Raw genomic sequence first — 24,889 nt, 5'->3', positions numbered from 1 at the left:
TTTCACCTGTACTTGTTGCTACTGTAATCCCTCTTTAATAAAAGAGACGTATGTCTTTGAATCTGCAAAGTATCTGTAGATAAAAAAAAAAAAGGATTCTTGGTGGACTTTTAGTTTTGAATGATTTGATATCATTTCATTTCGGTGGAACTTAAAATGAAAAAAAGGTTCACTTTGGTCAAAGAGACCTTTGTTTGGGTTGGAGTCAGTGTGTATGTTGTGGAGCTGGAGCCTAATGCAGGGGTGGGGATGGGGGGGGGCCTTCATCAGGGAGGAGGTGGTATCTGCACCCCCAGCAGCTCATAAGCAAAGATGTTCCAGAAGATGGCAAAGAGGAGGAAGGTGATGAAGGAGAAGACAATGACCCACCAGGAGCACTGTTTCTGCAGGCTCTCCTCGTAGCTGCGCAGGATGAGCAGGCCCATGCTAATACCCACCACGGCCCCCGACAGGTGAGCCATGAAGCTGGGCTGGGGCCCCGAGGAGGGCAGCGGAGGTGAGAAGCGTAGCCAGACAGCACGGCCCACCTCCGAACTCACTGTGGAGCAGAGAGGAGAGACGTTAAGACAGATTCAACTCATTTTTCATCTGCAACTTCTCATTCTAAAAGGTTGCAAAATGTTTTATTTTATTTTTCATGCAATTTTACACTAAGTAAAAGATACTAATGAATATTATATTAAATTTACTACCTACTAGTATGTTCTGAAAACCCACAAATTCGCTTTACACACTGCGACTTTAAAGACCTGGATGTGAAGATTGACACAACTCTCATGTTTGTACGATAAATATGCAATCCATTGATTGCAGTTTATTTGGCTTTCTGACTAAATCATGTTATATTTTTACTCATCAAAACTAATATAGCTTATTTCCCCAAGAATAAAGAACAGGGACTGGCACTGAGTTGACTTTATGCCAAAGCCTAAAGAAGGAGCTTTACTGTGCATTGTATTAAAGTATATCAAAGTCTACTTCTGCAGACAAAGAGAAGGTCACAAAAGGGGGACTGTGTAGTACAGCACAGATCCACTGAGTTTGGCACATCCGCATTTTCAGTGAGAGCCACAAGGTCTTGGAACTCAGTACCAAGCAAGATTAGAGAGTGGAACACCTTTGCTGGTTTTAAATGGCTGAAATTAACCCAAGCATGTACCCATCATGCATAGACTGTTGTCTTAATGTTGTGATGTCCTGTTGTCTTGGTTTCTTACTGTTGTGATGTTGTTGTTGTTGTGGTGTCCTAATGTTGTGATTTTATTGTCGTATTGTGTTGTTGTGTTTTACTGTTGTGAAATTTTATGTTATTGTTTTTGTGTTAGGTTTCCCTTTTGACAGAGATGTTATCCTCTGTTTCCTGCCCAGGGACTACAGATGAAAATTAGCTTATAGCTAACTCTGGTACTGCTAATGAGCTGTGCATTGTCCCTGCTAACAAAAAAAAAGGATTTTAATATATTCTGAAAAACTGCTCTCAGATGTGATCTGACATTTGTTGTTTATCTACTAGAAGTCTATTCATCTGAATAAGTCGTCAACACGGAAGGTATAAAGTCACAATAAATGTTAATACAGTCTTCACGGTGCCCCTACAATAAACGTGTCACATTTTATTTAGTAATTCCCTGTTTGTAAAAACGCTGAGGAGAAATATTACATTCCAACAAAGACTCTGTGCTCTCTCGGTTCTGGGGGCGGCAGGCTGGGGACAGATGGAAGGAACATATTGCTCAGTAATGAAAGTCACAGTGTATGGGCCCTCGTTTGGAGAGAGAGGACAAGAAGTATGACTCAAAAGCTTTGCTAAACAAAGCAACACGTCCAACTGTTGGAGCCTCTCACGGTCATTAACAAAGACGGCTGGAGTCTGTTGCCTCCCCCTTTAAGAGGTTTTTAGATCTGATGATAAACAATCTATCTTGATACTATCTAGAATTGTGAACAAGCGTGGGGACATACAATATGCTGGAAATAAAACACTCCCTACATAATCATTTTGCCATGAATTCAACATAAACAGCAACAGCAGGAGCAGAAACGTGCAGCTTTTGGGAGGAAATCTGGAGAACTTACTGCACACCAGCGCCAGGATCATGCGGAGCAGCTTGTACGGACAGCGCATCCCGGCCCAGTTCTGCAACAAAGTGTCTTGTCAGCACAAAAAAAATCATGACAACAACAACAACCATTGTTTATATATAGTAGCCTATATGACAATATTACATCTAAGTTATTTTTCTATATTACTTTTCACTGGCACTTTGTCCACAATAACTATTCCACTTAAACTTGACTGTCACTAGACTAGACTTCTAAATACTATTTTGAGTGTCTACAGCCTGCCCCCTACTGCTCCCTAATCACACAGGCACTCAGGAAGTGACAGGGTTTGGAACTATATTACTAGCAACACAAATAAAAAATTAAAAAACACAATTTGGATAACTATTCAGCTAATTATTTAGACATGTCGGAGCAGTCAATAAAGAGACCAGAAATTCCTGTTACAAAGTTACGTAGTACAGCTTGAACATCAGTTCATTATCAATTTCTACCCTCTGGGCATATTGCGACCCTGAAAGAAATACAATCCATATTCATATGAGAGAAGAGGCAGCAATTACACCACCCACGGACGTCATTATACACCTAGCTGCTCTTCACTTACTGGTTCCAACCCAGTGGCACTTTATTAATTAGGCCTAGGATAATTTAACAGAAGCGGAGAATGGGCCGATAAATAGCCCCATTTGATTCTCCAGGGAGGAAACGAACAATGGCAGCCTGAACGAGAAGAGCATATTCACTCCCCTGTAATAAAAGATTGTTCCAGTCACATCCCTCCCTACGTTCCTGGTTGTGTGTTTCTCCACTTCTCTCACAGAAGTGAGAAGAAACATCATGCAAAATTTAAGACAGCGAAGTAGTATAAATAAAAACCTGCCTTGACTATTACGTTGGAGTGGCAGTGCTGGTATTGTCACAATATTTCTAGGAATTAATGATTTATGTTGCGAAGTGGAGAGGAGGTCAACACAGCAGTGACGTGACTCCACTCTCACATGAAGCAATGGGCAATCTTTAACTGAAGAGCAGCCAATCCTTTTTTGTAAGTGACACATCTTGTTATCACACTGCTGACAGTGGAATCCAGAATTGCTGACGTGTGTGTGGGTGTGTGAGGTGCGGTGGATCAATCAGAAACTCAAAGAGTGCTGGCCTTTACTTTTTATATTTTGTCTTCCTAACAACATTAAGAACTACATAAACAAACAAGGAGATTTCAAGTGCAATGTCAAAAGTTTGTTTGCGCTAGATTTATGCGCTAGATGGTTCCAAGATGTATGTTGAGAGTTCAGCCGGAGCTGCAGCACTTCAAGGGAGTCACGTTTACAGCAGTGCTCCAAAACTCACTGAGCCTGAAAGAGTCTGTTGAGCCAAACAGTAAAAAGATGCTCCATGGCAGATGGCCAGGAATCTACTTGGTCAAGAGTTGGACAGGGTTTCAAAATTTCCTTCCAAAAAGGCAAACTAGAAATAAAGGAAGAATTAATTAGAGCAGAACTAAGAGGTGCCTTGAAGGGATTCCCCGACAACAAACAGGCATCAAGCCTAACAGACCAAATAAACTGTCTAGCTGTTAGCTGCTACGAGCGCACAGTTACAGTTACTCTTGTGTTTGCTTTGAGCCCGTCAGCACACTTTGATTTTCTATGACAGCTGGCATATCCAGTGCCCACATTAAACAGTGACATTAGTTAAAGTGATTCGTTAGATGTATCACTGCCTCGAGAGTTGAAGAGAACGTGGTAGGCATTTCACATAGAAACCTTGTGACAGAAACCTATACAAACAAATACTGGGAGGGGGAGATAAAGCTCTTGAGCAAACGCCAGTTCACTTTGGATTCATCGATGCTAAACATGAAAACAGTGAAAAAAGTGGTATGGTTTAGCTAAATAAATGACGATCAAAGAGGTCAGATGGTATAATAAAGGGCACTTTTTCAAAAATCTGCTGGGCACTACAAACAATTCGTCACATCAGTGTGATGCTACTGTAGCAGGGAAACCCAGTACCAAAAAAACAGAACACCTAACACTTAAAACAGTGAAGCCCAGGGATGTTAGTGGCAGTGTGTGGTGCCTTGGTCTCCCAGCGTGCGGACAGCTCTGACAATTTGTCTGTATGGGAAAACCAGATCTAACAATGGAGGCGGTGATGGGGATAGTTACCATAACGACATTGGCCAGATGCGCAGAGCACAGAGCGTAGACCCCCCCAGAGCCCCCCACAACCGGAGCACGCATGTCTGTGATGGAGACCGTCAGCGAGCCTGCAGAGGGGACATAGACAGAGACCCACAGATAGATTAGGAGAGTAGACGTAAGAGAGCACGCAATGCAGTGAAGAGGGTGTGTGTGTGTGTGTTGTTAGGAAGAGGACAGCATTTTAGATTAGGAGGAGAAAAAACAAAAAGGAGAGTCAGATTACTCATCACGTAGCAGCAGAAGTCACCTTCTTCTGAGCATTGCAAAACAAAAACAATCTCTGAATAAAAAAATCTCCCTCTGTTCACAGGGACAGCGCTACATCAGCCGACCTTCACATGACCTTTTATTTCACATCTTGCACAACCGAGCACGTGTACTTTAATGTAATATGCACTGTATTGTTTAGACTCTTCCTGCATGCAAGCAGTGAGTTTAAACTGCAACTGACTTATTACATTAAATAGGAGGAGAACTGAAAAGGTTTTTCTTTTTCTTAATTTGATTTTCCTTTAGGAGGCCGCAATTAAAGGACAAGTCCATCTGAAAATGACGTCTGATCAGAGTAGAGCCAGGAGAACACAGATGAACCTTGCTGAAAAGGATCATTTTCCAATTTGTGCGCTATGAACATATAGGCTATATGAAGATTTCTCGTTATAACCATGAGAAAAATGTAATCTGGGATACGGATTGCTGATATGGATGGTCGCTAAATACACTGTTTGAAATGACAGTTGTGAAAAGTCCAGTAGTGTTTGAGACAGCGACAAAGGCACACACGTTTTTGTTTGATTAAGTGCACACAGGTGTTTTCAATTGCTCAGGCTAATTAGACATCTATTCTGGCTGAAGTGTGTATTTAAGTATGCGATGTCACCAAACTCTGTGGACCAATAATGATTATAACAACATCAACTGTCTCGCCCTGAGAGGTGCAACAAAACTAACGAGAGGTTGAGGGAGCCGTCAATCAAATCTGTACACTCCCACACAGTTTTGAGTGGCGCACTAATTAGGTAAAGCGAAAAGACATGTGTGGGTGGACTCTAGCCGTGATGAAGGGTCCTTTAACCATTAGTCTGTCATAAACATTTTAACATCCGTTTGCTTGGATAGTATCATTTTCTGTTACATACTTAATGTAAGAACAGTCCTATGACAATTACAAGTACATGGCATAATCTGTGTGGAAACAGCATGTAGTGTTGGATTGGGACACAGTTTGAGTCCACCTGATAAACAGCATTCCTTGTGGCTGAATCACACACAATATGTCTGTAATAGCTTGCTGATTGGGATTCCATAAATAGCTAGCAGCTTCATACTCTGGTAGTTAATTAAAACGGGCAAAGTGTATGAAATCCAAGAATAAATGTTTCTATATTCTTGAGATCCATTGGCTTTTGAAGTGTTTTCTCTTTGCATTATGTGGGCCTCAACCACTCCAGTCGTATGTATAAGTAGAATTGTTTAAAACATTTAAAAACTTTTTTTTCTTCTTTCCCGTAGATTTGAATAAGGTTTGAATGTTAAATGTCAGTGCAGAATAGAAAGTCTCCAATAACGCTTTTGCGTGCCGATATTTAGGCACTGAAAGCTAAAACGGATATTGTTCAAGCTTTTATAACTGTTTCATCTTAACACATCAATGGAAAAAGGTTGAATATGCAAGTAGATAGATAGAAATAGTAGAACTTATTTTTGAGGTTGTTCTACAGTCAATTCAAGCTTTTATTTTTGGTTAAGAAACTGATTCATGTTAAGAAATGGAACTAATTCTAAAACGAAGTTTAGAGTTGTGATACATACTGTATGTGCTGCTTTATATTGAGAAGTGGACATTCACCTCTTTTATATATTTATTATCTTTGGTGATCTACTAATCGTCATACTATCACATGACTGATGGTGAGGCCAACAGATAAATGAAGCATGGTACTAACTAGAAGTTATTGTGGTACAATTAAAAATCGCTGTCTTAATTGCTTTGCAGGGAATATCTCAGTGTGATGTTTGGCCAGTTCACTGTAATGAGAATAACAGTGACATGCTAAACAAATTCAGTGTACAGCCTTTAGCCAGCAGCTGTTTTAACAGTGTTTAAAAGCTGTAAAAAATATGTAATCCTGAATGCAGCACAGTTCACCTGCTGCCACATCCACCATTGTGGTGAATTCAAAGCAGGAGAAATCAGTGGCAGTTGGGGGACGGCGTCAATTATGCAAATGAGCTGATAAGGGAGAGCGGAAGGGGCTGATAAAAAAAAACAGCCTCTTTTTAATCACAGCTGGGGTTTGCCAGAGTTGTGATCTCAGATCTATAATGCATGTTGTAACATTTGGATTATGTCTGTGTGTGTGTGTGTGAGATGTGGGACAGCACAGAGTAAATAGTGTCTCAAAGAACGCCTCGTCAGCCCGCGCTGGCAGTGACGATCATTGTAAGACAGATGGTAATCAGAGCGCGCGTTCCTGAGTCATTCATCTCTCCTCGACACCTATGGGCTATTTTTTTTGGATTTATGGGGCGTATGAAGGTTGTTGCTTCAGCATAAGATTTGAGAAGATTCACTGTGCCCCATTTTTTTTTTTTGGGTTCCATGAAAAATTGCAATTCTACAGCATAGCGTGCAGGCTATGTGGTCTCTGATCTCTTCAAAGTAAAATTAAAAAAACTTAAATTGGAGCAAATTGGAAACTTAAAGCTCCCATATTATACACTTTTCGGTACTATTATACACCATATTATATGGTCTTAGTGGTCCCTAATACGTTTTTCTTTAATTGTTTGCTGAAAAAAACTTTCAGATAATTTATTGTACTATGCTGATGTTCAGCTAATCTCACAATGGCCAATTTTTTAAAAAAGAGCTGCAGCTCCCCTCGTAAATATACAATCTTTGAGCTCCCCCCGCCCCTGTCCGGAAGCGAAGCCAGATACGCCTCACCCACTGTCTGTCAGGGCCGTGGACCAATAAGAAATAGGGGTGTGGGCTGCACAGTGGAAGCTTCTGGCTTTCCAGTTTGTGAGGTCAGAAACGAGGAGAATTCTGACTGGAGTATATTGGGGGGAGGGGTGGGGGTTTCAGAAAGGGGGAGAGTGAGAAAAGGAGAGATTGTTATTTTTTTTTATATTTTGGCAGTCTCTAGGCACACCGTGGACCCATGGATATGTTAGAACACATTTAAAAAGTGCATTTAGCATAATATGTGACCTTTAAATGATCCGAGATCATCGTCTGTCAGTCTTTTTTGGAGCTTCACAACCTTTCTGCAGTTATATTACTCTTTCAATGCAGAGGAGCTGGGAGATATATTGATTAAATATTGATATAGCCTATATATGCATGAGAGATATTGTCTGGGGTAAATTTGTGGTTTTGGTCTGCAGTTGGTCTTAAAGATTTAGTTCAATTAAGTGATACAATTGTTTTTAATTTATGTGAATATTAGCTTACATTTTTCTTTCATTAACTTATCTTTTTATCTATGTAGCATTGCTCAAATATTGGGTTAGGGTTCAGTTATTTAGTCAACATCCCCTAGTTTCTAGATCAATACTATATTTGTTCCGTATATCTTTCATTCGATGTGGCGAACATGAAATGATGTTATGAGGGCTGTGGGTGCAAAGTCTCGGGGCAGTAAAGCAAGTTAAAAGCAATAAGTTGTATCTCCTTATAGCTGAAGGGAGCTGCACAGCCGGAGGGTTGTGTGGGTATGCTCTGCCGATGCATCGCTCCCATCAAGTTATACATTGTGAATCGATCAAACGTTTACAATGCCTTCTCCTCCTAGGAGACACTTGTCAAGGTTGTGAAACCAACATCTGTGGATGAAGACGAGGAGACACGCAGAGACCTCCGGCTTAGAAGGAAGAGACTGGCTCCACAGGGAGGAAACAAACCACTCTCCTCCTGCTGGCTCTGCTTTGGTGAGAGGATCCAAAATACAGTATGAATATTAAACAGGCCGGTCATGTGGGCTCTCCTGCTTTGGGGGATTTAAGATTTAGGATTCTTACACTCAGCAGGAGCGAAGACGTGAGGTGTACGGTTATTTTAGCGCCAAAGCCGACGCATTCCATATCTCATGCAGAGATTATTTAGTGTTGTTGTCCTGAAGTCATCATCAACATAATCAAATGTTATTGTGAGCTTGCAACATCCAAAAGTGCACTGCAGTGTGGACGGTAAAAGTGATGCACTCGGTATAAATCTACAGGGCTATACTCTGTCTGCATCTAGCGCTGTATAATCCCCAATGCAGCTCATAGAGCTGAGCCTCTGTCAAATCAAACCAAACTTTCAACGCCATGACTGTTACTCCAGGATGGCCTTAAGGTATAGGCCAACTCTGTATCTTTCAATCTCACAAGGATGAGGGGCAGAAGAGGGATGGTAGAGCTGATCCAAAGCCAGGGGTTTGACAGTGCCTTAGGCTGTGCCTCTGCAGCCACCCCAGTGGAGGCTGTGCAAGAGCACAATACATGATGCAATGAAAGAAATCCTTTACTCTTGCAAAATATGCTTCTGCACAAATACTAACTAACCTGTTGATTTTAAATGTCTGCTTTCTAGAGTTTTATATGTCTATCTATCAACTGTGATTACTGAAGCTATTAACAATCTATCTAAATCCCTGGGAAAAAGTGAATGATGTAGTTTAAATACACAGTAAGTACAAAGAAGTTTGACTTAAACAACACCGTGCTTAAGGGTGAATTTATAAGATTATGGTATCCACTGCTTTCTATCAAATATTAATACACAATTTTCTCTGGGGCCCATTTCTCATATTCATGATATGTCTTTATATATGCTTTAAAGTAACTACTTCTCGGTTTGAATAGCCAAAGTTTTACTTACGTTTAGAAAGTTAAACCTGTATTATTTCGGGGGGGGGGGGGGGGGGGGGTTTGGGGGGAGACCATTACAAGGATAACACAACACTGACATGTTGGTATGGTGGACATTTTAGCACTTGTCTATTTACACAACTAGCTGACAAAAAATATTAATTTGGGTGTATGTAGCTATACCTCAGGCAACCCAATGAATGTAAATCTAATATTCACTCTTTAATGAGCTCTGTTTGGTTTCATCAACACCTGAAAGGAATATTAGTCTCTGTAGCTACTAAAAGCTCCACTACATTCACCACATACTGTATTTGCAATCTATAATGTACAATGTTTTTTTTAGAGTTTTTTTTTGCTAGAAACGGCTGCCTGCTTATGAGAAATGTAACCTAAACTTAACCCATTGTGGTCTGAAACCAATGAGATGAAAGACTCTGTAGAGCTGGAGGTTTATGCATAGTCAAGTAATTATTGTCTACGGGTTAACAACAAGCGACTCCTTTCACTTTACACAGTCATCTGACCATTATTAATAAAACGATATTGCTCAGAGGCTTTGGTCTTGTGCTTGGCGCCTCTGGCCTTGCCTCATGGGCTGGGCATGGCCGGTCCGGCGGGCCCGAGTGGGTTGTACGGGCCGCCCCTCCAGGGGTTTCGGCTGTGGTTGCTCCTCGTGGCAGCGGTGCATTTGGCTATTTCACTATTCTATACTGTCTATTCTCTATCTATGGCCCCGGTCCTCCTCGGGACTAGTGCCACACTGGGGCTTGCTCTCTGGGGGCGGGTTGCTGGGGGGCAGGCTCTGGGTCTGGGGGGCTGGCCCCGATTGTGTGTCGGTGGGGAACGGTAGAGTGTAAATCAATGTAATTTAATGTTAATTGTGTTCATATTGTTTAACATTGTTATAGCGTTATTATCAACAGCCTGAGGAGCTGCCTCGGTCTCAGTTTGTCTGGGCCTGAGTACCGGTTGTCCTCCCACTGAAAAATTGTCCTGCCGACGCTAATTGCATAACTGATACCATTTCTCTGACATTTGTTCTCCTCTGTCTATCTTCCATGATTGGCTGAGCGATGCCCCGGGGGTTCTCTCCCTCTGTCTACCAAGCACTCTCCATGCTACTCAACTGACTCCGAGTTCTGTGCAGAATCAGCTGTCCTAGGAACGGAAGCTCCCCGCCTGCTATTGCCTCACATCAGCACTGATTCACCGTCCATCAGGATAGTACTCTTTCTACTCGCTTGCTTGTTCAATCTTTAAATACATTTTTGCTTTGCTCATTGGTTGCCTGTCTGTCCTCTTCCAGTTTTCCCTGGTCGTGACGAGACGGTGTGGATCTGGTCCCCCCTCTGGTAACATCTGAGAATGGACCATCAATGCTGAAGATGTTGCAGTGGTTAAGGATGCCACCTGGAGACGTGGGATGTAATCCCGGCGCTGGAAACCTTAGTTTTCCCTGGTGGTGACGAGACGGTGTGGATCCTCTGGCAGCATCTGAAGTCTTCCTGCATCCACACTATTTGCACTGTACTTTAATATTACCATGTAATCACCTGGTCAATGATCAAATTCCTTCGTGATTTTCTCTACTTATGACATCTATTGCAGTATGTCCGTCCTGGGAGAGGGATCCCTTACTTTGTCGACTCTCCCTGAGATTTCTTAAATTTTTTTAAATAAAGGGTAAAGGGTTTTTACTGGGAGTTTTTTCTCAGCCGCTAAGGGTGTAAAGGCCAGGACACACCAGTCCGACTACCCGAAAATGGAGACTGCCGTTACAGGGAGCTCCAGTCTTCCCGTCGCGGCCGAAAAAGTGCAAAGAACACACCAAACCGACTGCTGACTTTCCGTACGCTCTGCGCTTGCGCGGGACGTAATGTCTCCATAACAGCAGGCGGCGCTAATCTGTATTGTGGCCCGAAAAAATACGGAAGCCGGAAATGATGGGATGGCTCTCTAGACCATAAACATAGATAGAAATACGTATTTATATTTATGGACCATAAAGAGCACCATTTTTAGCAGAGAGTGTCGAGCATGGTGTCGAGCAGTCAACAAGGGTTGATGCATGTGAGTACTCGCTGAACGAAACAAACAAACACATTAAAACGATGGCTAACTGTTGTTAGCTGTTTGTGCTACCCGCCTCACTTCCGGGCTTCACTGATTCGCTAGCCCTCCACAAATCAAATTGCTCCAACTGAAAGACTGCCCGCCACCGAGAAGCCCGACGACATCTACGACAACCGATTTCACGGCACACACCAAACAGATTCGTGTCCCCGCCCCCTCCCGACTCTACGACGGCGATTATCGGGCCGGTGTGTCCTGGCCTTAAAGGTCACATATTATGCTAAATGCACTTTTTAAATGTGTTCTAACATATCAATGGGTCCACGGTATGCCTAGAGACTGCCAAAATATCAAAACAAATAACAATCTCTCCTTTTCTCACTCTCCCCCTTTCTGAAACCCCCACCCCTCCCCCAATATACTCGAGTCAGAATTCTCACCGACTATTACGTCACAGTCGGCACAGCCACATCCCCATATTTTCTTTATATGTCCATGCTTCCCCCCACCCCATTTCTTATTGGTCCACGGCCCCGAGATCCGATGGAAAATTTTCCGAGCGACAGCCATGTTGCTAAGCGACAAGATGCCCATAGTACAGCCTGAATGTTACATACACCAACACAGAATGCTTTTGCTCATACTCCACTAATTTATCTTAACCACAGCAGTCTATTAATGCCTCGTTTTTAATAACACAACGGATAGGAAGCTACTTGTGCTTTTTTTTAAACGGTGAAACTAAAATAATTGTTTTTATTGGTATTTTTGCCTGCCTGGTGTATAGCTATTAGCTTTGGGACAAGCAACCAGCTTTTGCTCATAACACGCTGTTTATATTCCCCACAGCAGTCTGACAAAGCCTCGATTTTAGCAAGACAAAGCATAGGAAGGTAATAGATTCGAAGTCTAGCTTTGAAGCTAATTTTTTCACTGATTTTCGTGATATTTTTAGCTGTTAGCTTCCGAGCTAGCTTCGGGAAAAGCATTGATATTTTGCCCATAACAAGCTCTTTATATTCTCCACAGCAGTCTGAAAATGCCTCGTTTTTAGCCAGACAAAGCATAGGAAGGTAATAGAGTTTAAGTCTAACTTTGAAGCTCATTTTTTCACTGATTTTCGTGATATTTTTAGCTGTTAGCTTCCGTGCTAACATTCAGTACAGGCACTGTGGACAGGCTACTACTTCAGGCTATGGACCCGTCGCTTCCAGAGAGGAGCGGGGGAAGCTCATAGATTGTATATTTACAAGGGGAGCTGCAGCTCTGTTTCAAAAATAGGCCACCGTGAGATTAGCTGAACATCAAGGTATAGAGGCATACTACAATAAATGATCTGAACGGTTTTTTCAGCAAACAACTAAAGAAAAACGTATTAGGGACCTCTAAGACCATATAATATTGACAGAAAAGTGTATAATTTGTGAGCTTTAAGGGCAGGGTGTCATATTGTATCATATTGTATGAAATGTAAAGCCCACTGAGACAAATGTATTTGTGATTTTGGGCTATACAAATAAAACTGATTTGATTTTGATTTGGTCAGGAAAATATAAAAATATATATTATCAAGAGAACATTAATATGCATTAAGTTGCATTTCTTGGTTGGTCAGCTGATAAAGTACTCTGAAGAGGACGATTAAAAGACAATGTGTGATACATTCAGGTGACGTAGCCAGTAATGGGCACAAGCAAATCTGGCAACCCAGCGCTGTGTTTTTATTCATTTATTCAGTCTATTAAGTATAAGCTATGAGGAAAGACCACACAAAGTTATTCTGTCATGTTGTTCCATGGGACATGAAATAATTTGTGGGATAATTTTTCATTGATTCTGTTAGGATTACCATTTCGGAAACGTCCATTTTCATAAAAGATAGGCTAATTTCTGATTGTGTAGAAAAAGCATTTCTCCGGCTCAGCTCACAGTATCAGTGAGGGAAATCTCTGTGCGTTGATACTGTGGTTGGGGTTGTTCTATTTGGGCATGATTAAGTCAGACAGATCTATCCTGTATGCATTAAATCTTGTGGCCCTGCACAGAGATGTGCTGTAGTCAGCACTCCTGCAGTCACAGTGCTGCCTCTGCTGGCTAATAAACTGGGGAAATGCCTGATCAGATTTATTTACTAAGCACAAATAAGAAGCCAGGGAGACTGATGGAAAGGCTGGTAGAGTGAAAGTGTGAGGAATAGTGATACAGAAAATACACATTGCAGTCATGCAATCAGAGCTACAGTTTGGGTATGTTTGTCTTTTGTTTTATTCTGCTGCCGAATTATTAAATAACAATTACTGTACTAGTTTCTGTTGTATTGGCTTATTATGATGAGCTTGTTGTTTGTTCCTTTTGCTTACATTTTTTTTCTCACTAGAGTAAAAACCTGCTAATCAGACATTACACAGACACGGTGAAACAGACTTTTTGGATCAAGATCCCTTTCTTTTGTACTGTAAATTTGTTTAAGATTTGTGACAAAGACATGATCTTAGTTAGACATTTTGCAGTTCTAAAATAAACTTTTACATACTTACGACATCTTTTCGGCTGATGTATGCACCGATAACAAAATATCTGCCATCACAATTAGAGCTAAAGGTGATGTTACTAGAATTATTTACCCAAGTGTTTGAATAAAAGGATTTGAGTCAGGCTTCTTCAAAAGCAGGTGAAGTTTACTTGTTTCAGCGTACAAGGGAATCAATCAATGCATCACAAGTTTTACATTGTTAAGCATACATGGATTGAGACAAAGATTGAACAGAAATAGCAGAGGTTATATGGTCCAAAAAATTGTGTAGGCGTATACACTCGGTTTGTGTGTCCAGCCCTTGTTTTGCTGGCGAAAGCAGAAATGTTTTTAATGAGAGAGATATTCCCAGAAAATCATCTCAGCACAGGTGTTATTCTTCTGATAACAGAATATGGGAGTCATTTCTCCCTTGGGGCTGAGTGATACAATTGTACTGATTCGAGTGCAAGAAGTCCTTGAACATGTGCTGTGTGTTTCACATCTTGATGTGTGACGAGGACTTCTTAAGAAAAACATGTTTACCACAGTGTTTGTACAACAGAGTTCAATGTGAGGTGAATAGAATGACAGCATTAATATGTTATACAATCATAGAGAAATAGATTTCGTTAACAGGTGACATCTTCAAATTGTTCATTTTGTCAAATTTTTGGACAATATTTGATATTGGAAAGCAATTTACTTGAGTTTTGCTATATGAGCAGGTGACCGAAGTGCGTAAATGTCAGGGTGACTCAGCCAGAGGGAGTCCATCAGTCACATGGTCTTTTGTCTTCTTTACAGTCTATTTGAAAAACTCATCGCTTCAAATGTCATTTAATAGAGTGGCGTCCATTTCAAAGTATAATAGTGCTGTCAGACTTGGGGAGCTCTACTAAAGATATTTTCCACATGGGAAGGAGATAGACCCCTCTGAAATATGATTTCCGTTGCTGATGTTCTCCTTAATGTGGAGCAATCAGTCCTCCTCCAATCTAACATATCCATCCATCTCCTCCAAAACCCCCCAGATAATGTGAAGGGGGAGGGAAAAGAGTGTGCTAAATGTTACTTATCTACAGTGTCAAGCTGCGGGGGAGCATCCAAACTGTCAACTAGCCTGAAAAAGCGACAAAAGATGCAGACAAGACAGGTAAGACGGACATCTTCAATAAATGAGAATTCTGATCCAAAGTTGAAACACAAGATTTAATCACTCTTTTCTTCATCCACAAACCTGGAACACAGAAAACAAAGTGATTGCTGCGTCACTGATGCCAAGCTTTGGCCTGGAGGAACAATTACTATTCAGTTTCACAGTGGGCCAACACGGCCACTGTAACACACCTTGCCCCTTGGTTTCCTTACAGATTGATTCTGTTTATTATTTAATGGCTTTCTGCCCTGTCCAAATTTGCCACATGGGGAAAATATTATGCTAGCTTAAGAGCCCAGGGGGCATCAGGAAAAATCAATAGTCTCCACAAGTCACATCCTCAGAGCTGCTGAGAGGAGACCGCTGAGCACAGCACCGACCATTGAGTGGAGTGCAGTATATCATATCTGATCTGAGTGAGTGTGTGTGGGCATATGAGCCTGCATATAACCACAGAAGCAAAGAGACAGCGTTTGAATATTATCAAGTGTGTATCCAAATATGCCTAATTGCCCCTGAATATGTTTATTCCACAAGAAGATGAGGATGTAATACTAACAAATTCATTCTTGTCACGATCCAACTGCAATTGCCACTGCTTTGCAGCCAACAACCACAATGGCTTGACCTTGGATGGAAATTTGAAAAATTCTTCCATCAACCCGACAAAAAAGGACATCAAATCACTTCTTCGCTCAAGGTTATAAAGGCCAATGTCTGCAGGAGGTGCATCTTCATGTGAGAACCTTGAAATTAACCACCTAAGTAAACGTAATATAGAGTGAGACGAGAAATAGCCTTCTCTCAAACCCCAACAGAGCGTCTGACAATTACTGCAGTCTTGGATTGGTTTAGCACATTTGCAGTAGATGTAGAACTACAAACACAGTGGGCTTTGCTCAACACAAATGGGCTACTTTCAATTAGGCTGCATTACGGCGGGAATATTCATCATCCGCTCTGTTGTTATCAGTGATGGCCGCAGGGGGTTGTTGTAGAGGAAGTGAGCTCGGTGTCACCTAGGAAGAGTTGACTGTGGGGTGGTGGGGAATTACCATAATCACACTAGCAGCCTCTGCAGCACACCAAGGTCACCCTGTATCCTCAGTTCAGCTAAGCACCAGGGGGAGTACAGCAGAAACACAGGTCCAGACTCTTCGGTGCTGTACGAAAATCACTAATAATTGACCTTATATACCGACACGGTGACAGGGTGACAATCACCGCACAGGCCACCATTGGCCTTTGAGTAAAAAAAAAATAGAATTGCAGAGATGACTCCAGAGCTACCACGGTCCTCGCTGGAGGACACTTCCTGCTCTACAAAAAGCCTCCAAGATTCACCTTGAGCCAATCAAATCAGCAGCATGTCGTTAAATATCTCCACACCCTTGGATCAAGTTAGTCAGAGCCAAAGTCGAAGAGTCAGAGACGGAGTCACACCCCCCGTCACCGAGTGTTATTTATCCAGGCCCTCTGCTCTCTGCTTCTTCTCTCCTTTTCTACCCTCTGTTGTCATCTTATCTCAATCTCTCCCTCATTAACGGAGTTTGGTTGCTGATGCTGCAGATGCAGTGTGAAGGTGTGGCAACTTTGATCGAGAAGACGATTGTCTGCTCAAAGTCAAGCAATTCTTTTTTTTAAACACACATTTCATTCAGTCACCTAACATTCTTCTATGTCCTTGTGAGTATGACACTGTTATCCATAAAAGTATATACAGCTCTGGAAAAAATGAAGAGACCTGTCTGGATTTTTCTTCAATCTTCATCTCTACATTACTTAATGGAAATGCTCTTAATGACAATATTTTGGGGGGAATTTGGTAGAAATGTTGTCATAAGTTTTTAGAATAAATTCAAAATGTTCATTTTACTCTAACATATGCCTATAAATAGTAAAGCAATAGACACTGAACATTTGGAGTGGTCTCTTAATTTTTGTCCAGAGCTGTAAATGTACAGCTCTTTTACTGAAAGTGTTTTTGAGCTCCAATCAAACTTTTTCCTGGACTATAACGGATCAGGAAATTTAATAAAACATTTAAAACACATTTATAATCATAATATACAAAACATCTGAATTCAATGTCAACTCAACAAGCTTTTCCTGAGCCTCACAGAGCTTTCAAATGCAATTCAGTTGCATTCACAAGACTGTGAAATGCAGTTGAGAGCTCAGCGGAAAAGATAGTAGGTGGACTTGGGGTGGGAGGATGTAAATCACAAATCATGACGAAAAAGAAAATGTGTTAATTGTGGTGAATTTCCATTATTAGGATTATTATCGTATTGTTATCATATATAATTTCACGATTGACTTGAAAAATCGGTCTAGCTTGCTAACATGCAGTCCTATTTTGATTTCTTGATTTATTTTGAATCGCCTCAGGGATGCGATTCACCAGTCTATCCAGTCTATATATTTTAGCCAGTATAATTGTGAAATGAAAATGCCAAACCTTCACTTTGTTTGTTAAAATTTTACATAAAAGTAATAAAGCTCTCATGTGTTCCAACTAATCAAATAAATGTATTGCTTTTAATTTTGTGGATTCAACCACAAACCTGTATTTTTTGGGATTCAGAGATTTTCTAGTAGAATAACTTGCAGCTTGTGTGCCTCAACCGAAACAAACATTAAACATCAGCAAAATGGATGACAGACAAAGTCTCTGTTGGCCACGCACCAAGGCTCTCTATTCCCTGGCAGCAGATACAATCATAATTACCCTGCCTACAAATGTGCAGTGCTCTTTTAAAAAGCATAAGTCTGTTATAGAACAGGAAAGTGGAAAATGGCAAAAAAATAAGGCTGGGGACCTTGAGTCATTTAAAAATAGAATAGGCTTTTATCAGTGTGCGAGAACGCAGAAACAATCATGAGGCAAAAAAGGGCCGGCAACACAGCTAGTCTCAGGGTGGCGGCAGAAAGCTGACACCGCTGACGTTCCTGCCTGATAGCAAACACCATTAATCAAAGGCTGAAGGATTAAACATTACATGCAACTTGTCGTGCCACTTTTAAGTAATGACAACATCAACTGGCCTTCAACGATGAGGTTATGCTGACACATAGTCATTCATCACATTTTGATTGCTATTTATTTAACAGGCAGCCATCGACATCCGGGCCACATGTCTCTTCCTCCTCTTGACTGAGGACTGCAATAAGCAAGTGTGAGCACAGTGCCTTCTGACACGGGGCCGGCCAGTTTATTACACGAAAACGGTTTATTCTGTAAACTGGCTTCCGGACACAAGGAGGGATAAAAAACCTGCTGCATAATTCAAACAGTGGGCTCCTAAGGCGCTCAGTGACACCGTGAAACCTCTCAGGGTTTTACAGCTCAGTCACTCAGGTGCATATATGGGATTTATTTTTTACTTTTATTAGTCCAGGGACAGTGGCTACAAGCTTCTCAAATGAGAGACTGGCTGCTCGTCTTTACCTTGTATCACACTGTGAAATGAAGATCTTAGGTTTTGTGACTTCTGGTTAATTAAGTAAGACATGGTGTGATGGGTCCTTTTTCACTATTTTTGGAAATAAAAAAATGTATCAACTAATTGAAATTGAGAACAATTGACATGTGTTCAGAGAGCTTTAAAACCAGTGACAAAAATATTTCTGATGAAATAATCATGCATGCAGCAGTAATGTTTGAGATGCCTCAGGAATTTGAATTCTTGTATTCTTTCTAGACAATTTATTTTATTTTTTTTTCTATGATGTCTACTTTGATATATTTGTATTTTATTGTATTTTTTATTACACTATGTATGCATTAGTCTTTTATAAAAGCCCACCTGGAGACAAGCATCGCAAATTAAATGTATCATTTATTTGGCTAAGTGAATACTCTATGTATGTCTCTGTCCCCTTTAGAAAGATTTTTATGCTTTACTATCAATAAAGCATAACAATGCCCCCAAAAAATATCTTTAGAAAGATTTGTTTCTCCAATTTCTTTAAAATAAATAAACCATTTAAAATCATAGAACAGGCAGCCAAAAGAAAAGAGAGAGAGTGTGATGACAATCAATGGACATATGATGGCACACACCAACCATTGTTTTCTCTCAATAAAAGGATTACACACATTTCTTTATAACCAAGAATTTGTTGATATTTCAGCAAAAATCCTATCATTCAAAGTTAATGGTTCAACCCAGGTATTTGTTTAGTCACAGGCTGCAGGAAGATTGGGATCATCTCAAATGTAAGGCTGCAGGGAGGAGAGACACCCTGAGGCTCACGCAGGGATACGAGGTTATAAAAAAAACAATATGTTGCTTTGGCACCTGTTGATGTCCCCAAGCAGATGAAAATGCAGTTAGCAGAAAGGAAGGAGAGCCAGAAGACGAAAAGATGGTAAAGGAATCCTCCTGGCTGAAATGTTGAACATGACTCAACATTTTACATAGAAGTTCTGACTATCCATAGATGTAATTCATGAGCAAGGACGAGGACCCTGGTGGTCTGAAGAGCACCGTCAGGAAAAAATTACAGAATTACTCCTTTTGTCAGCACACATCCGAGGACAAAATGTACAAGCAATACACTTTCCAAGGATGTACTGAATACAGAAGCACTGCAAAAGAGTCAAAATCAGACCAGATACAAGGTATACAGATGTTAACCTAAAATACCCAGAAACCTTTTGAAACTAATGTATCTTTTATTTTTAATTTTAATACTTGTTTTTCCTTGAAAATGAATGTGTGTACTGTTCATTTATGTGAGATGTATACAGTATATATATATGCTGTATGTATATACTGTATATCTGTGAGAACATTCTCGTGCACTATTTGAGGCCAAATCTTTCTTTTGGCTTTGTAAGCCAGCCCTGCGGTGTGGAACCCCTTGCAGTTTGTTGAGGTACATGCATGAAAAAAGGCCCAATACCTGTAGTACGTTGTTCCATAAATAAAGTGAGTGAAGCCTAAAATGAAAGCTCCGCTTTCACACAGGAATAACAAGCAACATGGTAGCCAATAGCAACAACCAACATGACTGAGGTTGTGAGGTGGAATAAGGCTGCATGAATATAAACATGGGACAGCCATGGGCAACAAAATGTGGAAACGAAGAAAAAAACAAAAACTAATTTGACCAAGTAATCATAAACACTGGGCACATTTCAACATTCACAAGCAGTTGTAGGTTTACAAAGACTGAGGAAAAAACTGTTAAAAGTGTGTGGACGTGAATCTCTGAAACACATTTTAAGTAGCTCAGAGAAAGGAAGACTGGATGGCTGAAAGGTGGTATGTATATGAAAATATTTCTTTGATTGTTTTGCATTATTTTTTTTTAATTATTTTGTGTTTATACGAGTTAGATTCTGCAGTAAAATTCTAATTTAATTCCAGACACTTACACTCGGCTTCATCTCGAACTACACAAGTTACATTTTTTGATCGGAGGGAACGAATAATAACTTCTGGCTGATTTTCTACTCCTCTTTGATTTAGGCTACAAGTTAAATCTCTAAACAGCATCTCAAACTGCTCTTAGGCCTATTCCTCAGAGAGAAACCGTGCGCTACTCCCTCTCTCTTTCACTCTCTCTCTCTGTCATCATGGCTCAAATAAATCAAAGCCACAATAACTCATGAGTGCTAAGAGAGTGTGTGTGTGTATGCAAGTGTGTGTGTGTGTGTGTGTAAAGGAGTTCGGGTCTGAATGATACAGAGTACGAAAGCGTGTTGATCAGCTTTAACTCCATTGTAGTGCTGTATGTGCAGAGAGAGGACGGGAGAAGAAATTTGCAAACTTTATTCACACTGAGAAGGAAGCCTAAAAACCTTTTAAAAAAAAGTTACTGAAAATGAATAAATACAACTCACTATAGTCTATTGCTGTCGACAGTAATCAAATAAGGGTTAGCCAGAGATTTACGAAATCGGAGATGGAATTTGTTTACAGTGAAGATGAAAAGGAAGAGTGGTTTAAGCAGCGGCGTCGATATGACTTTTATAAATACGCCTTAACAGCAAAAAAAAAAACTTCACAAACCACATCCAGCAATCAGTGTGGATTTAACATTTTCCAATCTCCACACTGGATTGAAGGAGGATGAAAGTTAATGAGGTTTTCTTGTCAACAAAGGCTTGAGACTCGACCTCTGAGCGCTGCGTTTGGTTTGGCCGCTTGCATCTTCTTGACAAATGTTTAGACCACCAGCAGGGCCGAGCTTTATAGAAACTATCAAACAGACTAATGGATGTCAACTGGAGGACAAGATGCTACCGAATTCAGAGTTGCTTGAGATGCTGAAAATAACGGTAAATAGGAAACGCAATACAAGACCCTTTCTCATGATAAATGGCAACGGTGCCAACAATACAGATTTTTTCTTTTTCTGATGAATAGACTGTAAACAGTAACCACAAACAAACTAGGTCAGTACAGATACCCCTGTGAACTGACAAAAACACACAAACACGTACACACAAACAGCCTTTTCTCTTCGTGTCATGGTGTTAGAAATTGAACGACCTGTCCATATTGCAAAACTGAACATTTGCTTGGAATTTCTAAACTCTACTACTACTGCTACGTCGGTACATGTGTTCACATTGACACTTTTGAGCTAAACATGACTGTGAATATCTGTTATAAGAATGCAATTTAACTAAAACTGCTAACACTGAAAATAAACACGTGTATACAATACATGAACTAATGTAAATATAAAAGTAAACCGTACTGTACTTCACCGTAAAAGTGAACAAAAGCTAAGAATTCTAACTATAATTGTATTTGTTTTGTTTTGTATTAAAAAGTGGAGCTGTAACGTCACCAGCTACTTGAGTATTGAAACATCTTATTTCCTCCTTGAATATGTTTTTAAAACAATAGTAATGAGAAAAGGTTTGAGTGGTTAACCTTTACATTTGGAGAAGCTTTAATTCAAAGTGTACAATAAAAAAAAAACTGTCCCTATTAAGGAAATCACCGGTTCGTATAGTAAAAAAGGACACTCACCGGCAAGCACTCCTGCCATGTAGAGCAGGCTTATTCGTAAGATGCCGTGGACCATCTCTAAAGGAACGCCAATCATCAGCTGCAGTAAAGCGTTGAACCCCAGCTGCTCCAAACTAAGAAGAGAGATGGATTTCAACATTCACATGACAGCAAACCACATTTGTTCCCTAGGTTAATCATCTGCAACAACCAAACAAGATTTGATCTGAAGCGCTCCTGAAAAAAAAAAAAAAAAACTTTTGGGAAGTGGAGGGCTTGGTCAACTTACCCAACGTGCATGAACATGTAGCTGAAGAAGCGCCACACTTGCGCGCGGTGGCCGGGATGATAGACCAGAGGGCTCTTCATGAAGTCGGGCTGGTAGGTCTGCAGCACCCACTTGTTTAGCATGATGCCGTAGCACATGAACACGATGATCTGCAACAGAAACCACAGCTAACTTATCATATACCCATTACATGCTTAAACCCCCCAAAAGAGCTGAGCTTTATGAAAGACACATGACGTTTTTCTTCTCTTTCTGTATTCCTCAGTTGATGCCAGGAGGAGAAGAAGAAAAAAAAAAACACTCCATCTGGTTCAATCCCATTAATGTCTATTCACAGAATAATGTCTCATTGTCTCTGTGAATTAAAATAAATGCGAGCCATTATTATCACATCCTCATTGTCATTACAGACCATTCAGTGCCGTTTGGAGGCATTATGCGGGCACTTGGCTTTCTCTCCTCGGAATTATGATGATTTCAGGGGAAAAGATTTGTTAAGAGCCCGTAGGTTATTTTCACCGCTTAATCCCTGACCATTCAACACTGGCTCTTTTTTTTTTCTTTCTTTTTTTTCATAAATGAAAAAAAATTGTCATTTAATGCTACTGTTGTGGCCGAAGTGCTTACTAACCAGCTTTCCAAGATCAAAAGTCAGTGTCTAAAAAATAAGAAAATCCCTGCATGCAGTTTGACTGAAGGTTTCGGCTCGGAGGAAGGGCATTAAATGGACCCACTAAGCCGCTGCTGACTCCCAAATGGGTTACCAGCTCACATTGAGCTAACAGTAAAAAGTGTGTGATCAAGGCATAAAAAATCTTTGCGGTGGCTCTGAAGCGAATAACTGAGGCAAAGGAACAGTCTAAAGTCTGTGTTGTGGTGGGTTAGTAGCACACGCTCAAGTAAATGATTGCGGCCACACATTTTATGGTTATTTAAAAAAATCTGTGGGCTGCGTCAGTAGCCTATAATAGTCAATGTTCAGTTCAGTTGATGGCGTCATCTCCTACATCTCACCTGTACTATGGTGACGATGGCGATAAAGACAGGCGGGGGACACAGGCGGTTCTGGTGGAAGTACCAGCGTCGGTCTGTCTCGCAGGGCAGGATCTCGTAGGCCACGTAGCGGACAAACCGTTTGTACAGACCCAGCCCCGTCTCGTCCAGCAGGATCTCCCTCTGCAGTGTGCGCCGGCCATTGGCGATGGCCCGTCGGAAACTGCTGGAGCGCTTACTGCTCATCTGGGGGAAAAAAGAGGTGAAAAAAAAACATGAATGTATAAGCCTCAAGAGTTCAGCGCAAAATCTGGTGGATCTTAAAGAAACGGTGAGGTTCATTTTCCAAAATAAAACAGATGGTCGCTAAAACTAATCCATCCGTTTAGTCTTTATATGTGTGGAGTTGCCATGATTGGACATATCTTAACTTGATTTGAAGGAATATCTCAACATTTTTGGGAAATAAACGTATTGACCTTCTTGCCGAGAGTTAGATGTGAGGATTGAAACCACTCTCATGTCTTCATCCTAAAAAATTAAGCCACCACCAAGAACTGGTTCGCTTAGCTTAGCATAATACATGGAAACGGGAGAAACAGCTGAAAAGTTTCCACATAATTGGGACATAATCCCTGTGAAACCACATCTTATCGTTTATACAAGCTGATAGCTATAGCCTTATATTTAGTGGACCAAGTGGTATAACGTTTTCTAGAGAGCAAATAAGCATATTTCCCAATGTTAAAGTAATGCTTTAAGAATATATGAAACAGGATTGTTTTTTCAGCTGACAGACTAATTTATTGACACTTCAAAGAAACAGCAGACAGCTTAGCATTCACTTGCTGTTTTTTTTCGCTCCTTGTTGTCTTTTTAAAAAAAGACTCCATCTGGAGTTGTTTCACTAGAATGACTGTCCTCAGCTAGAGGACACCTTACCAGGGCGAACACATCTCAACATCGCCTGCTGCTGAAATGTTTCATTTTGGCAATTAAATCTATAAGATTCTTTATGCTAAGAGGATGCTGAGGAATGCTCATCAGTGTGACTAATCAATGTAGATCAGGAGCCAGCAAGTACTGATTTCATGAGGGATAATAGTATGATGGTTTATAAGAGTTCTACTTTTATGGTCAGATAGTCAGGACAAAGGGTGACAATGCTTTGATGGTCGATGTGCTTCAATGAACTATGTAGTTCCAATTTAGTTACGAATGCTATTTATAGATGTATTCTTGTTGCCCTTCTTGCACATTGTTGAATTCAATGAATGGATACTTTTTTGAATTACTTAAAACTTTATATAACTTGATTTCTTTCTTTACTTCAACTTATTTGCTACCTCAAGGTTCCACATATACATGACATGTTTCTTTTAGCTGCATGTGTTGTCTTTTTATCAGCAGTTGAAATAATAATAATTAAAGTCATGATACATGTATAAACAACTGGTGATTACTTTTGAGGGTAAAAGTGCAGATGGATATTTATTGCTGATAATAAACCTAACTAATGTACCAGTGTTTTTTGATGTAGAGAAAATAAGTGTGACTGTCTGCAGGGCTGATTGCAGCCCAAACCTCATAACAAATGGGCTGCTGAAGTGATTTTGCCATTGAAAAACAAATCTTTGCTAAGAAGAACCATTCTGTGGAAAAAGAGAGCCGGTGTGTTTGTGTGTGTATTTATGTTATCGCAGACTCCAGGTTTGCTTAGCGAGCAGGAGCTCTGTAGCAGCCTACAGGCCA

At 40.6% G+C, this 24,889-nt stretch overlaps 1 protein-coding gene across 2 annotated transcripts in view; it reads right to left on the bottom strand.

Annotated features, from left to right (window-relative positions):
• Positions 1–266: 266 nt before the first annotated feature.
• rhbdl1 (rhomboid, veinlet-like 1) overlaps positions 267–24,889 on the bottom strand; it is a gene marked incomplete at both ends in the record, with an annotated part of 37,620 nt that continues 12,997 nt past the window's right edge. Inside the window, 6 exons of one of the 2 annotated variants that reach the window (XM_080049714.1) lie at positions 267–538; positions 2,077–2,137; positions 4,239–4,339; positions 21,877–21,989; positions 22,145–22,293; positions 23,159–23,383. In XM_080049714.1, coding sequence (XP_079905840.1) covers positions 267–538; positions 2,077–2,137; positions 4,239–4,339; positions 21,877–21,989; positions 22,145–22,293; positions 23,159–23,383 — 921 coding nt within the window. The remainder of the gene's footprint in view (positions 539–2,076; positions 2,138–4,238; positions 4,340–21,876; positions 21,990–22,144; positions 22,294–23,158; positions 23,384–24,889) is intronic. The other variant, XM_080049715.1, reaches the window with a different exon arrangement.

Source organism: Ammodytes marinus (assembly GCF_949987685.1).
Source record: "Ammodytes marinus genome assembly, chromosome: 20".
NCBI classification, from domain to species: domain Eukaryota; kingdom Metazoa; phylum Chordata; class Actinopteri; order Uranoscopiformes; family Ammodytidae; genus Ammodytes; species Ammodytes marinus.
This window is presented reverse-complemented; position numbering and strand designations above follow the sequence as displayed.